The sequence below is a fragment of the Cyphellophora attinorum genome (genome assembly GCF_001299255.1).
Source record: "Cyphellophora attinorum strain CBS 131958 chromosome Unknown Contig33, whole genome shotgun sequence".
NCBI lineage: Eukaryota > Fungi > Ascomycota > Eurotiomycetes > Chaetothyriales > Cyphellophoraceae > Cyphellophora > Cyphellophora attinorum.
The window spans coordinates 129,879-146,017 of record NW_017253261.1 but is presented as its reverse complement, the minus strand read 5'-3'; the positions used below and the strand labels follow the sequence as shown (position 1 = coordinate 146,017).

General features: G+C 53.9%; 8 protein-coding genes across 8 annotated transcripts; 4 read left to right on the top strand and 4 right to left on the bottom strand.

The window, feature by feature from the left end:
* Position 1: 1 nt before the first annotated feature.
* Positions 2-1,153, top strand: AB675_8908 (uncharacterized protein; the record flags this gene model as incomplete). Its single annotated transcript, XM_018149395.1, has 1 exon — positions 2-1,153. One exon carries the CDS (start codon positions 2-4, stop codon positions 1,151-1,153), a length of 1,152 nt encoding a protein of 383 aa, XP_017996100.1.
* A 444-nt stretch (positions 1,154-1,597) lies between these two features.
* Positions 1,598-2,788, bottom strand: AB675_8907 (uncharacterized protein; the record flags this gene model as incomplete). Its single annotated transcript, XM_018149394.1, has 1 exon — positions 1,598-2,788. One exon carries the CDS (start codon positions 2,786-2,788, stop codon positions 1,598-1,600), a length of 1,191 nt encoding a protein of 396 aa, XP_017996102.1.
* Positions 2,789-3,765: 977 nt separating this feature from the next.
* Positions 3,766-5,949, bottom strand: AB675_8906 (uncharacterized protein; the record flags this gene model as incomplete). Its single annotated transcript, XM_018149393.1, has 3 exons — positions 3,766-4,721; positions 4,768-5,791; positions 5,842-5,949. The coding sequence occupies 3 exons, from the start codon at positions 5,947-5,949 to the stop codon at positions 3,766-3,768; spliced, it is 2,088 nt and encodes a 695-aa protein (XP_017996087.1).
* A 311-nt stretch (positions 5,950-6,260) lies between these two features.
* AB675_8905 (uncharacterized protein) lies at positions 6,261-8,670 on the top strand (the record flags this gene model as incomplete). Its single annotated transcript, XM_018149392.1, has 8 exons — positions 6,261-6,281; positions 6,352-6,430; positions 6,475-6,606; positions 6,652-7,282; positions 7,329-7,408; positions 7,457-7,733; positions 7,780-7,882; positions 7,936-8,670. 8 exons carry the CDS (start codon positions 6,261-6,263, stop codon positions 8,668-8,670), a joined length of 2,058 nt encoding a protein of 685 aa, XP_017996069.1.
* A 293-nt stretch (positions 8,671-8,963) lies between these two features.
* On the top strand, positions 8,964-9,755 carry AB675_8904 (uncharacterized protein; the record flags this gene model as incomplete). Its single annotated transcript, XM_018149391.1, has 1 exon — positions 8,964-9,755. The coding sequence occupies one exon, from the start codon at positions 8,964-8,966 to the stop codon at positions 9,753-9,755; it is 792 nt and encodes a 263-aa protein (XP_017996180.1).
* A 262-nt stretch (positions 9,756-10,017) lies between these two features.
* On the bottom strand, positions 10,018-10,758 carry AB675_8903 (Norsolorinic acid keto; the record flags this gene model as incomplete). Its single annotated transcript, XM_018149390.1, has 1 exon — positions 10,018-10,758. One exon carries the CDS (start codon positions 10,756-10,758, stop codon positions 10,018-10,020), a length of 741 nt encoding a protein of 246 aa, XP_017996166.1.
* Positions 10,759-11,293: 535 nt separating this feature from the next.
* Positions 11,294-13,732, top strand: AB675_8902 (ATP-dependent Clp protease proteolytic subunit; the record flags this gene model as incomplete). The annotated part of the gene is made up of 2 exons (XM_018149389.1): positions 11,294-12,274; positions 12,938-13,732. The coding sequence occupies 2 exons, from the start codon at positions 11,294-11,296 to the stop codon at positions 13,730-13,732; spliced, it is 1,776 nt and encodes a 591-aa protein (XP_017996150.1).
* A 497-nt stretch (positions 13,733-14,229) lies between these two features.
* AB675_8901 (Peroxisomal membrane protein 4) lies at positions 14,230-14,974 on the bottom strand (the record flags this gene model as incomplete). Its single annotated transcript, XM_018149388.1, has 2 exons — positions 14,230-14,548; positions 14,637-14,974. The coding sequence occupies 2 exons, from the start codon at positions 14,972-14,974 to the stop codon at positions 14,230-14,232; spliced, it is 657 nt and encodes a 218-aa protein (XP_017996136.1).
* Between the last annotated feature and the right edge of the window lie 1,165 nt (positions 14,975-16,139).

Below are 16,139 nucleotides of genomic sequence, written 5' to 3'. Positions count from 1 at the left end.
GATGTCGCACACGCTCGCCCGCAAACTCCAACTCCTCCACGACAGCCTCAAAACAACCCTCTCCCAAATCCAACACCTCCAATCCCTCCCCCCAGCATCAACAGACAGCGACCGCCTCGACCTAGCAAACGATATCCACGCCAGCCTCAAAGAACACGAAGACACCCTCGAGCTCCTCCGCCAAGAACTCGACGACGATGCACCTCCAGCCACTCGCCGCACCGCCGCCAGCGCCGCCCAAGTCGAGAACGAGCGCAACGCTGACCAAATCGCCCGCCTACAGGAAGATCTCCGCTCTGCGCGTGCAAAATTCCGGCGTGCGCAACTACAGGCGAAGCGCAGCGCCGACAACGCGAAATTGAAAGAGCGGGAAGCGCTGTTCAAGCGAAACAATGCCGCGGACGAGAGTGGTAGCACACCAACACCGCACAGTAGACGACCGGGCCAGGAACGATTGACCAAGGAAGATATCGAGCGCAACGCCGCGGAAGATGTCACGCGAGCGCTCCGACGGACGCATAATGCGATGACGGCGAATATAGGGCAGAGTCAGGCTACGCAGCAGGCGCTCGATGAGACGCAGGAGATGCTCAAGGGCTTAGCGGAGACCTATGGGGGCACGGGGGATATGTTGAAGAATTCAAGGGCGTTGGTCGGGAGTTTGGTGAGGAGTAATAAGAGTGATACGTGGTATTTGCAGACAAGTTTCTATCTGATGGTTGTTACGATTGCGTGGTTGGTGTTTAGGAGGTTGCTTTATGGGCCGCTTTGGTGGTTGGTGTGGCTGCCCATTAAGTTGTTGTGGAGTTTGATGGCCGTTGGCATGGGTGCAGTTGCGGGTGGAGGTGGTGCGTTGACGAATGGCACGTTAAGTCACGCAAGTGTGCCGACGTCGATACCCGGGCAGCAGGTTACGGTGGATATTGGGTCGATATTTGGTGGGAAGCGAGGCGAGGATGCGGCCAAGCATGCTGATGCGCCGCCGCATGTAGAGGAAGTGGGCAGAATGGCGGAAGCAGCTGCAGATGGGGAGACGAATGTCAATGATACCCCGGAAGAGGAACGGCAACGGCAGGAAGAGATGCCAAGAAATCCGAAGAAGCGGATGATGGAGGTCGATATGGAGGCAGATCGACGGAGAGATGAGCTATGATACCCCCCAGCCAGACGAGTGCCAGGTCGAGGTGGACTCCCTGGTCACGATGAATGATTATTGATAATATGTATACTTCTCCGATGCAAGGCAGTCGTGGATCCCCAGCATTTGTGCTAGAGTAGCTGCAGTAAAATTGATCCTCGAGGTCGGACTTGCCTTGCATTCGTGCCCAGTGAGCCTGCTGGACGAACTTTTCGGCCTCTTTATCGTTGAGCCTCTCCCTTCCGTCTGCCCTACAACCCCCTCTCCCAACTACGGGCAACCTCGTCATGCCCTTCCTTGTGAGTTACGTCCATCGCGCAACACGACGCTGCCCTCTCTCGAGGCGCCTCAACAGCGCTACTGCCCACTCAGGAGGTGCTCGTCAGTCGCAGCTCTGCAACATGGCGAAGCCATTCCCACTGGTCCCAGAGAGATGGATTTAGTCGCCGAGCTGTTTATTCAAGCAGTCTTCTCATCCAACAAAGCCGGCACAAGCCCCTCCTTCAAGTGCTTCATAAACTTCCACATTCCCACCGCACTCTCCTCCGTACCCAACGGATCCGTTACCCGTCGTGGAAACGCTATGCCTGCGCCGTAGGCCTGTGGTATTTTGCTATCCTGGTCGTTCTGGTTCAATAGGCGTCCGGTTTCGGGGTCCCACCCTACGTTCTGCATTTTCTTCCCGTTTACTGTGAGGTGTGGTAGGGGATCTCGTTTATACCCGATCGCTTGGATGATATAGTCGCATTTGTCAAGCTCAGGCGCCATTTTTGGATCTGTCACATCTGGGCAGTGTACTCGTGTCAGCACCTTGCCTAAGATCGGACTGGCCTCCAATTTCCCCGGCTCAAGGTGTTCCCTTGCAAAATCGGCCGCGGCCTGCTTCAACCCCGTGTTATCCCGCACAATACGCCCATCAGGTTGCTCTTCAGCGTAGAGGAGGTCGGAGCGGACGAACCACTTGATCTTGATGTGTGGGTGGGTTGATCTCAAAAGATCAACGAGGTTCATGATGATGACCACTGCACTATGTGACGTGCCCACGATACCGATAGTCGTCGGTTTGCCCGTTGGCAAATGATCTCGAAGCTGTTTGCGGTCCAAGGCGGGGTCGAGGTTGATGAGGGTGGGCTTTTTGGTGGGGAGGGGGACTTCGAGGGGTGAGGAGCCGGTGCATAGTACGATGCTCTTGGCCGTTAGGGAGGACGGAGAGTTGGTAGAGTTGTCCGAAGAGGGCTTGAGTGTCCAAGCGTTGTCCTTCCACTCTGCGGAGTTGACCTGACCCAAGATCGTATCCACGTTTTGATGCCGCCTCAATCCTTTGCCCAGCATCTCCACGGCATCAGCGGCAAAACTCAGCTTGCAGCCCTTCTCCTGCTCCAGATCCCGCAACGCTGTGATCGCATTTGGTTTTGGCGTAGACTCAATGACCTCTTTGAATGGCTTCAACGCTTCAGCGTACGTGAGGAACAGTTTCACCTTGGTGTTGCTCGAGACATCGCGGTAGTACTTCGAGAGGCGCCCGCCTGAAAACTGAGGGTCGACCCAGGCGATTTTGTCGTTGGGGCGAAAGTGGAGGAGTGCGCCGACGGCTGCTACGCCGGCGGGGCCGGCGCCCGCTACTATGCGGGTGTATTTGGGTGCTAGCATGAGCGGGGCGGAGGATGGTGGTGGGAGTGGCGTGTACTTGGCATGGATATCCGGTGGCGGATTTGATCAAAGGACTGGTGTTATGTTGCTGCAAGGACTTCGAGGGCAATAGGTATCGTGCTTTCAGTGTCACAGCGTACTCCTGGAAGCCTGGCTGTCAACTCAGTGTTGCTAGTCATCCGCTCTGAAGAAGTAGCTGGAATATGTCTAGAGTCCTCCTCGTTAGGAAAAATATTCAGGCGACTTTGCCTCGAGTTGGGGCGGGATCGGGGAAGAACAAGGCGGAGGCGCCGAGGCATGGCTTGGCGTTTGCCTTGCGGTGCCTGAAAAAGGTATACATTGTGTAGACTTCTTGCACAAGTAAGGCAGACCTGTGTTGTGCTGCTGAGCCCCGCCTGGAGACCGCACAGTCGACACTAGCTGCGTCCATAAAATCGCAAAAAGATCAAGCACCCAGACTCGAACGGGGCTCTTCCTCATCGAAGACCTGTCTGATTACTCCTGGAGCCACGATCCCATCACCTGAGATGACAGGTCGAGGTCAAGAATACCCCGACTGACTGTGATAGGCTGTGCTGAGCCGGCTGCACTATGCTGTTGAAAATGGTGCATTCGCTCCGCGCGTTTCATGTCGATTGATGGCAGAGAATCTCTGCCCTTCAATATAGATAGATAGATTGCCGTGAGTATATGTGTTGCAGCGAAGTCCATTGATTGAGCGGGCATCGTGATCAATACGCTGAGGCCCGGGAGAATCAGCAGAGCATTGAGCAATGTGCATATTCAATTTTGGCTATCTAAGGCTGGGAGAGTGCTATCTGCTTTCGACGAAGTCGGCATGCTGGGTTTGGTCGAGTGGTAGCACATCCAACGCCATGAGCGGAAGTCGTTCTGGGCAGGTCCTCCATTCGTTCCGTCAACCGTGGTTTTGATGAACTATCGAGCCCAGCTTCAGAAAGCTTCACCCTGTTGACTTGTCATATCTCCGGGCTCCTCTCTGCGGGATACGAGAGCTGCTGGGCTGTCGAAGTGGCTGTTTCGGCTGTCAACGCGGAGACTTCGCTCAAGGGCGACTCTGAGCTTGCACTTCTGCGGGAGCTCGATTCAGGTGAATGATCGATGCGTGCCTTCTTAGCCGAGGAAGAAACATCGTCCTCTCGAGATCGCTTCTCTGCTTGGCGCGAAACCACGACACTCACATTGGTCTGCTGCCCTTCGCCTCCGGAATCGTGGTCACGCCCGCTGACATTTTCAAGAAGTTGCCGTCCACCTAAGCCGCAGCCAGTGGCCTTGGTTTGCTCGCTGGTTGTGCCGACAAACGCGTAGTCTGGGACTTGCTGCCTGACTGGCCTTGGAGGCGCGCTGGTCTTCGGGTGTTTAGGTGACATCGTAACCTCCTCCAGTCCACCAGGGCGACACATCCAGACGAGAGCCTTGGTAATTGTTCGCTCTTCATCCGAGCTCTGACCCAGATTGTCACCTGTTCTGCTCACGAGAGGTTGTATGATGAGATCAGGACATTGTCCGAGCACTCCAGCGTCCGCGGGAGTATCTCCGGCTTGGCCTTTGGCCGCGCTCAAGTTGAGCAAAGGATGCGGGTCCATAAGCTCGTGTGGAATGTCGAAGTGTGCTGCCCTCAGGTGCTCCTGGAACCCGGCGAATGTGTGCGGCGGCTGCGCGTGCAATGCTATTGCAGTGGAAATGAACTTGCCCGCAATGCTTGCAAGATCAGCCTCAGCTTTCGGAGCATGCTGGTCTTTCACGACAAGCAGGCTAGCGACGGCGTTCATCGTTTCTTCGGCAAGCCGACGAGCTTGCTTCTCAAAACGCTTGGACAATTCTTTAGATCTGACGATGTTGTCTATGCCTACCTCATCCGGCTTGACTGCAGTCATGACTGTACATCTGAACATTGAAGTGGCGGCAGGTGAAGCTGGTCTTTCATTAGTACATTGCAGCATGAGGGTTGCTGAACTTACCAAGGCTGAGCACATGAAATATGTGTTTGAGAAGGTCGGCTGAACCGTTCGTGTCCGACAGCAGCTCATCATCCGTGAGAATGCTGACATGACTGGACAGTGTCGCGCTGACCAAGTTGCGATTCATGATGGCCATTGTCACAATCTTTGGCGAGATTCTTCCTGTCAGTATAGCCGTAATAGCTTTTGGTGAAGCGATTGCAGGCTTGGACTCGTCCTCCAAGGTCTCGAGAACGGCTTGGAGACCATTCTGGTCCGCGGCATGCCACTCACTAACAGCATACTTGCTCGCCCAGCCCTTCACGCTCCTGAAGAGTGCTTCGATGTTGCTGGCAACAACATCGTCGGTGTCGTAAGGGAAGTCTCCTCTTGCTTTGCCGACCGATTTGTCCTGCCATTTTCGTATGATTGCATCCTGTTGGTCGAACTTCGCCGTGAGTGTCTCGTTCTGCTCGAGTGCCTGTTTGAGCTGGGCGGGAAGATCCTTTTTCTTGGTCTTCTCAGCACCTTGCTCAATGCACTTGTCGTAATATTTGTCTTTCCAGTGCACCTTCTTTCTTTCCACCTCACTTCGGACTTTCCAGGCTGTTTTCAACTGCTCCTTCAACTTCCTGTTCTTTTCTTTTAGCTCTTCGACCATAGCCCAAGCTTCTGAGTCTGTTCCATTTGGCTGAGCCCTGTCTGAGTCGTCCATAGTGACCATCCGCCCCGTTCCAGCGATGCCGTAAATTCCGGTTTGCTTGCTGCGAGCGGAACGAGTGCTTGATTCTGGCATGTTGATCGACGACGACTTGCTGAATGTGATCTTGGCACGGAGTCTGGTATTTGGTGGGCTGTCGTCCTTCGACGCCGGATCCGAGTACGTATGGCTTGCTTGTTGCGTCTTGGCGTCTCTGAGAGTCTGTGAGCTTGTTCTGGATTGATTCTTGCTTCGCAACGAAATGGAAAGATCGCTCCGAACGCTCGAATCGCTCTCTGCTCCTTCATCAATGTAGAGAGGATCATCTGCCTCACCATTTGAGGTCTGGACTTCGTGTTAGCAGTGTCGCCGTTCGAGAGCAAGCCATAAGTTACCTTCTGGCTCTTTTGGCTCCTACGGCCGCGGGCGATAGATCCAGAGCTTGCCTTGGCTGACTTGGAGCTGGCTGGAGCGCTCGTTGATGGCTTCCTGGACGGAGACATGACGGATGGGCGTTTGTGTTGGCTTCTGGCGAGAAGCGTAGACGTGAGAAGACTGACAAAGTGGTATTTGAAGCAGCGAGAAGGCCACCTCTGTAACGAACAGTGAATGGCTGCGAACCTCGCCAGTGAAGTCTAGCCTCGATTCACTGAGTGAGGATCCACTGCTCTGATCTATATGAGCCTTCCAATCCGCTATTCCTCTCCCAACTATTTTCTTAGATCTTCATTCATCGTTTTCCAATCCTACTCGTCCAGATCCGCCTACCACTTGCTCTTAGAGTTAGACAGCGCCGTCAATGCACCCCTCAGAGATGCGGAACATCCTCACGTTCGTAGAGTCTTCGGACTCTGATGGCAAGTCCCCATGAGAGTTCACAGTGTGGAAGCTGACTGCATCAAGAGAATCAATCAGAGACACAGGCCGCAAGCTCGTCTGCGAAGCGCAAGAAGACGACCAAGGTGGCGAGGAAGAGATCTTCAGGTGAGTGAGATGACATTGACATAGCCTGATCTGACTAGTCAAAGATGTGGACCAGACCCCTGAAGCCATAGCCAAGCGGCAGGAGAAGCTCGCGGCGCTCAAAGAAAGATATCGTCAGGTCCGTCTGCAGGAAAAGGAGAAAGGTAAGAGGACGATATCTGTGGGCATCGATTTCGGTAAGTGCCCACGCGGCTGATCCTCATACTACTTACAAGGCCAAGGCACAACATACACCGGCGCAGCGTATGTGACGAGCGCCGACGACTTGCCACCCGTCACAATCACCAAGTGGGGAAAGGGCAGGGAAGGTGCACTGATGCCGAAGACACCATCCATCATCGCATACGCCGAAGACAACGAAAAGCAGAAGGAGGAGATTGTCTTCGGATCCAATGTCCCCTCCGAGTCATGCTCGTACGTGTGGTTCAAACTCCTCCTGGACGACGAAACAAATCCTGCCGACTATGAGGATCCGCTCATGGAACAGGTAATTGGAAGCCATATCATGGGCCTACCCGCTGGCAAGACGGCGGCTCAGCTGGTAACAGACTATCTGAGTCAGATCCACAAGCACATCTTCACGCACCTGAGAGGGGTCCTGGACGACGGCCTTGATATCACGCCTTTGGTTTTCTGTGTGACTGTACCTGCAGCCTACGGTCGAGCAGGACGGCAAGCCACACTCTCTGCTGCAAAGGCTGCGGGCTTCGGAACTCGCGACGGCGATGAGCTCATCTGCTGCGACGAGCCCCAGTGTGCTATTCTTGATGTTTTGCACACTTACATGAACAAATTCCAGAAGGTCCAGTCACCTTTCCAAGAGAAAGAGTGTGTGCTCAACGTCGATATGGGGTAAGCAAGTCCAGATCTCCTCGTCTATCAACTGACAAGAGCACAGTGGCGGCACTCTTGATGCAATAACGTATCGCATCTCGAACCTAGAGCCGCTCAGACTGGAAGAAGCCTCCGTAGGCGCGGGTGCGTACGCAGCTTTGTGAACATGGATCACCACTGACCGGCATATAGGAGCCAAATGTGGCGGCACAACCATCGATCGCGAATTCTTCAAATGGTGTGAGCGGAAGTTTGGGAAGCACTTCATCAAAGTCCCTCTAGCTTCCCGCAGCATTGGAAGCAAATTCATGAAGGAGTTTGAGGAGATTAAGTGTCGATTCGAAGGAGTACATGTTGATGGAGAACAAGAATACCTTGTGGGCCCAATCCGCATGGAAGACATCGACACGGACGATGAGAACATGTGTTCAAGCTGGGATTCACACGACTCCGCCATCAAGATCTCAAGGTAAGGGACCTGGGGAATGCTCTGAACATGCTGACATGTCCCGCAGCCACGAACTGGAGGGTTTCTTCGAGCCAGTCCTCAGGAGCACATTCGAGCTGATCTGGGGTCAAATAGCAGCTGTGGAAGCTGCAAGGATGCCAAAGATCCAGGTTCGTACATATCCCATGCCACATCTCAGAGCTAACAGTTGGATGATTTCCAGTCCCTAGTCCTATGCGGCGGATTATCCAGCAGCCCCTATGTCCAGTGGCGCGTGAAGGAGTTCGTCAAGACAGAGCTTAAGGGCTCCATGAGGGTCGTGACTCCAGAGAATCCGATCGCTGCGATAGCACGCGGAGGTGCTGTGCATGCCCGTTCGCAGAATATCGTTGTGTGCCGAAAGAGTCGGGACTCGCTGGGAATAGTTGGCTACAGAAGCTTCAAGGATGGCCAAGCCAGCAACAATGAAGACTTCGTGTTCCTGGCGAGCGGCAGGAAGGTTGTGAAAGACAAGCCCAATTTCGCATTCACCAGAGGCGAGAAGATCTACCGTTCAACCAGAAGATATGTTGAAGCCACGGTTGAGCTCAAGGAGAGCGAGATCGCGAAGGCCGGAGCAGTCTCCCAGGACCTTTACGCGTCTTCTTCAGACACTATACCAACAACATTGGACGCCTCATGCAGGAAGATTGGCGAGATGAAGCTTAATCTCATTTCAGCGGCCCAGACGAGGCGCAAGGAGCTGAAGGAGCAGAATGGCGGACGGGCCCCCAAGGTGATCGATCTCCCGGTCAAGATCGAATTCGCTCCTGGCGACGACAAGGGTGTTTTGGTGGTAAAGGCGATTGCGAACAGAGCTACAAAAGTCGGTCAGGTCTCAATCGAGTATACGGCTGATCCGAGGGCTGGCATCGTGCCGTTAGGTCCTGTGAAGGTGAAGAGAGACCGCGATGATTGAGCAGCCTGGTTGCAAAGGGGTGCGCGTGTGGGAGCTACGGATGGACCTGAACGCAGTGGGAATCCAGTTCTCGAAATAAGAAATGCCGGGGAAGGCTCCATAGGCTTGGCACGCGGCGTCCGGATACCCGAGAGACGAGACGACCGGGTCCGCGGCATTTGAACAGGGCTCTGAGCATCTACGCTCTGTGCTACTAGATACACGTTGAGCTTAGAGCTACAAACCCCCAGATCACCCATACAGCAACCCGAGCGCAATGATACCGCTTTGCTCAGACTTCCTCCTACGATGACATGTCTGATGGCCTGCGGATTAGGTCCGGCAAGCAGCATATCGAATCGCTCCTCCAGGCCTTCGACCTGATCATCTTTGTCGAACTAGCCATAAGCCAATACCTTGATAACCTCACACTTCTCCTCGTACGCGCGTTCGTCCAATTCGCCTATGTACAACGCCACAAGCTTCCTGGGGGTCATGAGACGACAACACAGATCGTACCGGTGATCATAGTAAATGCGATCTGCATTATAACGCATATCCTTCATGCTGCACCAGAGGCGGCTAATAAGGCGTCGCATGGGTACATGCATGGAGGAGCTATCTTGGACCTGATTGGAGAGAGGCCGTGCTCGAAATGGCGGCTTATTGGGCAAGATCTGTTGATATTTGGGCTACAATTGCTGATGCTGGCTGTTGGGCACGAGCAGACCGCGGAACAGGACCGCAAGCGAGGCACGACTACGACACAGGACTTGGACGCTGAGGAGGCAGGCATGCGACGATCTCAGGAAGGCGCAACAGCCGCCCCAGTCGAGGAGCCCACGGAACCGCGTGGGAGTGAGGGAGGCATCGAGATGCAAAGCTTTTTGCCAGCCACGGAAGGCGCGGTCACTACGGCCGTTGACTCGGACGACGACCTCATCCTCACACTGAACGTCCGGCGCAGCCTAAAGGGTCTGATCACGCGGAATAGCCAGAGGCCGCCTGCCGAGGACGGTGAAGGCAGCAGTGCCATAGATAGCGCTGCTGAGAGGGTCGACGCATTGCGATTGCTGCTGCAGCGTGTTGCAGGAAGTCGTGGCTGAGGATTGATAAGCTAGGTAAATGATCGAGCTCTCCTAGAGCGCATGTTTCAAGAAGCCATTCCCATGATGTGCTGGTACGTACTTTTCACCACAAGAAGCCCCTGTGAAACTACAAAGAAACAATCACGGTATTCGGCCATTTGCGACACGCGTGAAGACTGGCCGGTCGACACTGTGGGATATGACAGGCTGATTTGCTTGAAGAGGACTGCAAGTACCTGAACGTCTATCTGGATATACATAACAATTCGGGTGGAACCCTTTACCAAGGAATCGGCGCGCCATTCAAGTCGATGAATTTTCCGGAATCCGCTTCCCTTGTGGACTTCTCAATCTGCTCAAATACACCAGCTGCGCTTTGCTCTTCGGTAATCGCTGCCTCCTTCATGCCGATGACTTTTGCAATATCGTTACCGAGAGGGGTCTGGACCCAACCAGGGTGTATGGGGAAAGCCGTGACAGCAGACTCTTCATGGTGTAGCTTGCTAACGAAGAAATTCACGGCAGCCTTGGACATGCCATAGCCTGCATCGGGAATGGGACGCTCAGCTTGCAGACCGATGCTACCGAGCACGGTCGAGATGACGACGAACCGAGGCTTCGCGGACTCCAGAAGCAAAGACCTCATGGCCAAATACAGGACGACCGGGCCAAGAGCATTGGTCTTCATCTGATCAACGTACGCGCTGATGGGAGTTTGGTCGATTCTGGCAAACTTGCCGATTCCTGCGTTGGCTATGATGGTGTCGAGCTTGGTGACGCCATACTGCGACCTGAGCTCCTCGGCCGCGGCCTCAGCATCGGTGAGCGAATCACTGTCGATCTTTACAATGATGTGACGCGAACCAGATGCAACGGGTAATGCGCGAATGCTGTTCGTGGTTTCGTGCTGGATGTCGCGGACACCTGAGATGACAATTTTGTTGGGCAAGTCCAGGTACTTTCTCAGAAGTTCTTTTCCGATGCCCCGGTTGGAGCCAGTGATCAAGATTGAGGTGGCCATCTGAAGAGAGTGCGATGTCAATGGCTAGGTCGATTACAGCAGGCTGCTTTGTATGTACTATGGGTGAGTAGCCATTAGGGAAGGAAGCGAACCGCCTTTATATGCTAGAGCTACCCACGATGTCGTAAAGCACAGTATGGCATATCTGCAGCACATTTCCAATGGAGTCTGCCCACAACATCATGAATAGTAATGATTGCCAATGAAGCAGAACGTGGACGTGTCAAAGAACATGTATTCAACGATCGGGGTAGCGGGCGGAGCGGAGGAAGTCGCAGATAGACGGGCTTGGTCGCTCTGTCCGACAAGCAAGCGGGGCGGACGCTTTCCCCGACGACGTCTTCAAGTTGGTGCACGGTCCCCTCCTGATTTCACTCGTCTAGCCAGACCTATGCGCGCAATGAGCAACGACGTTGCCCAACCGTACCCGCGCTCTCACCTCTCGTGCGATCAGTGTCGGCATCTCAGGAAAAAATGCGACAAACAGCGGCCAACATGTGCGCTTTGCTTGCGTCGCGGCCGAAGATGTTCGTTCATGGCGCTGACCAACTCTGGAAATAACTCAGAGTCACCTTCACGCGACGATCCGTCTCCGCTGTCGACGACAGATTACAAGACAAGTATCACGGCGACATACTACCTTGACTACGCACTACTCAGTCGCTCAGTCGGTCAGCTACCTGAGGTGCAATTCGGTTTGGACCCGGCGCTAGTGAGCTATCTGGGCGACTATCGTAGTGATCACTCATTTGTCTCTCATTATTTCGCTGTAACGCACCCATGGATGCCATTTCTATTCCGAAAAGCCTTCATGGAAAGGATACTGAACCCACTGGGCTCGGCATGGCCATGGAATATCATTCTCCTGGCCGCAATGAAACTGCTAACAACAGCGCCATCTGGTCCAACTCCACGGTCTACCTTCTATACCACTCTCAAGGCAAATGTGGCCGCAGCTGTAGACTCTGGTCTGCTCGAGCTTCGAATTTTCCAGGCAATGCTCCTGATTGCCGCGTATGAGATGGGCCATGGAATATATCCAGCCGCGTACATGACTGTTGGGACAGGTATTCGCTATGGAAATGCACTGGGTCTCGGACGATCCATCGAAAAGGGCGCAGGTTGTCCACGAAGCAATATCGAACTCGAGGAACAGCGAAGGAGCTGGTGGACGGTATTGCTGCTGGATAAATACTTGAGTCTGAGTCTCACAGACAGGAGACCAGCGGCGACTTGTCCCGGCCAAGATGCGACACTGCCTGCAGACGACGCATTGTGGGACATGGCGGAACAGACTGAAGTCTCCCCACATCGCTTATCAGAGCCACTCTCGGCAGCAATGGGCCGCTTCTGTCTAACTGCGCAGGCAGTGATTCTCCTTGAGCGGATACTGCAGAACATCAACGATAGATCAAGCCCTGAAGAGTTTCACGAACAAGAGGCCAAAACCCTAGACGACACCGCCGCCGCCCTAACAAGTGTGGCCTTACAAGAAGCCCGCATGCGCGGCATGACTGTCTGTAGTCCTATTACTGCTTGTTACAGTGCACGACTGCTCCTGCATGATCCCGAACGCGCAGCGAGCTGCCCACAGAGGCAGTCTCATGACCACGCCTTGAACAGCTCGCCAGTTGAATCGGAAATAGCGGCTGTAATGTTAAAGATTGCGCGGACAGCATGCACATCATCACGTTGCGGCGAAGTGGAGTATACACCATTCTGCTTTGACGCGCTTTATCGGTCGGGGATATTCTTTGCGCGCCGATATCGAAGTGCAAAAACTCATGCCGATCTAGAGGCATTTGAGAGCATCAAGGAAATGCTCGGCATTGTCCATAGTCGATGGATGGTGGCCGGTTTGTATCGTCAGATGCTGGAAGCAAGAAGCATTTCTGGTATCTTATAGCTGGAACATTTTCATGTAGTGACGAAGAAAATGAAGTCATGATAAAGCTGGACGATTGACCATTCGCGGTGCCATACTTACCAAGTTACGAGCATTCGAGCTGGTTTAATTATCCTCATTTCACCGCCAAGCAATTACGGATACTGCAAGTTGTCCGCCGGCGCGACCTCAACCATCGCAGCCTAGCATTTTGCCAACAACCTGTTCTCTGCAATCGACGTGAGCTAGCCAACAGCAGCTACCATGAAAAGCCTACTTACGCTCCCACCGGAGCTTCTCGCCATGATCTTGCGACCAACAACGGCAGTCCCAACCCTGGCGCGACTCAATCCATCGCTCGCCCGCCGAAACTATTTCACTTCGAGCAATCGCAGCCCGGAGCCCGCTCACACCCCGATCAGATCGTGGCTTCCAGTACCTTTCGTAACAGAAAGCATAGGCGGTCAACACCACACCACCGACCTCTTCTCCCGTCTACTTAAAGAGCGCATCGTCGCCATCTACGGCGAAGTCGACGAGCGCATGGCCGCCACAGTCACTGCCTCCCTCCTCTTCCTCGAGGCCGACAACCCCCAGAAACCCATAAACCTGTACATCAATAGCCCTGGTGGGTCTGTGACTTCAGGTCTTGCCATCTATGATACACTGCAATACATAACGCCATCAATCACGACGATTTGTCTTGGCCAGGCGGCCTCCATGGGCTCATTGTTACTAGCAGGCGGAAGTCCTGGTCGGAGATTCTGTCTGCCGCACTCCAGTGTCATGCTGCATCAGCCCAGTGGTGGCTATTTTGGGACAGCGGCGGACATCGCGATTCATGCGAAGGAGATTCTGCGGGTCAGGGGCAAGTTGAATCAGATTTACGAAAAGCATTTGACGCCGAGGGGGGACAAGGGACAGGCAAGGGAAGGCGGAGAGGGGAGGAAGTTCAGTGTAGAGGAGATTGAGAAGTTCATGGAGCGGGATTACTTCTTGAGTGCGGAGGAGGCGTTGGAATTGGGCGTCGTGGACGAGATACTGAAGAGCAGGAAGGAGGTGGAGGAGAAGACGGCAGATACCGCATAATTGCTCAGCAGACGATACCTGGACAGTTCGTGGATTGATCAAAGATCGATGCAAGGTTCGGACCCAGCGCTGTTGTTGGATGAATTGGACTGCTTCTACTACGAGCTCCTCCGCATGGGCAGGTTGGTGCGGTCTGTACTCAAAAACAAAAGCAGTTGCATCCGCGCTCGCCTCATCGCTGACAAAGCCGAGACCAGGCATCAGAGTCGTATTCCAGTCAAATCCCCGCGTCGCACTGTAGTCTTCGACCGCACTCATGTCGTCCGATGCTGTCGAATGCAAGTCTCGTAATCCCCCTGACGCCTCGAAATGCTTTCCCATAGAAGCAGATCACCCTGCAATCATAATCTATGCAGTCCTACACACGTCCTCCCGTCGAAATCATGGTTTTCAAGTGTTGTGCCACAAAAACGTCTTCCACGAATCCCACTGATCACAATTCACGTATCTGCCACCTCTATTAGCTTGACCCGTATTCAAGTCCCACAGGAGTTCACTTACATGTATCGCATCGAACTGCGCAATGATGGCTGAATGCTCTCAGGCTGGAATCTGAAGATATACATGACCATAGCCCAGGAGAAACTTGCGAACACTGGCCAGGCGTGTTCTCGTATCCGGTTCTTCGTGCTCTCATCTAACCTCTGCGTCCAGAAAGTTGGTGTAGGTGTTGTGCTGGTGAACTTCGGACTCTCTAGACTTAACCTCGCGAGAGCCAACACCACTCGTGCGAAGACGTATATCACAATCTGTTGGTTCACGCTTGATGCGCCGGAACGTCCGCGGCCAAAAACAATGTACCCTCCAATAGCACCACTATTTTTGTCAGACAGAAGATGTATCGAGAAGAACCTGAAGCGGGAAACGGATGTCTCCCCCATCCCAGGTTCATGGGTATACGTACCTTAGAAACGTATCGTACGGTCCCTCCTTCCCACCCATCGCATCGTTACTCCTGATGCTCCCTTCCGGCCCAATAATCCTCAACAACAGCATACAAGTCTTGTATATCACCGCAAATGTGGCCAGGTTCTTCGCGTGCTGCCGGGTAGCTTTGTACACTAAGCGTATCTTCTCGCGGAACGTGCCCGACCGAAACAGGAACACCATGACCAGTGCATGTGGGAAGCGCACTTTGGCGCCGTACACGGCACCATTGCGGGCAGATTTGAGGATCGCGAGGAGCGGCCGGTAGGCGGGCTCCATGAGGATGTTGTTTACTTGTTGGGCGAGGGCGTCCATTGTGAAGGGCGTGTATGTGGAGGTGGTGGTGATGATGAGGCGTGGCTATCGAAGTATGGAGGATGATCTTAGAGTGGAGGCTCAACTGCTCCGAGCAGCAATGCGCTTCGAGGATGAGGAAGTCAACGTCGACTTGTCTTGGGATTGCCGTAGGAGTCTACGTCTCGGGCCCGCTCTGTTCAAGCACCAGCCATGCGCTGAAAGATGACGTCCGGGGACAAAGCTGAGTGCGGAGGACTTCCGGGCGCAGTCCTCGATCAGCCGTGGACCCAAAAGGATCAGACACAGATCAATTCAAAGTTCGAGTTGCTTTAGAAAGTAGTTTACGAATTGAGGAAGTTGTAAAGCTCATGCGGAAACAGGAAGCACAGCACGTTCCCGCTGGCCCTCATGTGAGCAGTGTTGTTTCCCCGAGAAAAGCGCCCATGTGAAAACCGGGGGAAAATCCAGACCCGCATTCTTGGAACCTCGGCTCTTTGAGCTGCAGATGGTGTCGCGCAGTCGTCGCTAACGTTATCGCTGCTGCCGTGGGATTTGCACATGGAAAACAGCAGCAATAGCAGTCGTGGCCGGGGGAATGAAATAGCAAGGACTCCTACGAGTAGGAGAGTCCGAATGTGATATGTGTTAACCTTACTACGTTCCGGTGCATCATGATACTGTTCAGATTCCCTCAACGCCATCGCAAGCTATAAAGCAAATCCGACGAGCAGTATATAGCACAGCCCAATCTCACTGACAACCGATGCCATGCTTACCACCCGACCATCCAAGCAGTATCTGCCCGCCCATTGATGCTCTGTGTCACTGCTGACTCCTTGGCCCCGTCGGGCTCTTAAGTATACCATTCATGACTATAGCGAACCGCCGCTTTCTGTCTCCGAGTCCTCCTACAGCACTGCCAGAACGTACAGCCTAAGATCGAGCTCGCTACACCCACAGCACCAATGATCCCAAAAATCAGTCCGTACTGATTGCTCGTCTTCTGCAGCCCCGTCGCCTCACCAGCAGCACACATGCCATCCGGGTCGCCCAACTGAACAACCGCCTGTACCGTGGCCAATGGCGCTCGCGGATCAACCATCCCACAATTATTCGCTACGGCCGTGGCAAATGATGAGAAGTCGCCGCATCCGCATGTTCGCAGGACCACTGCGGTCGATAC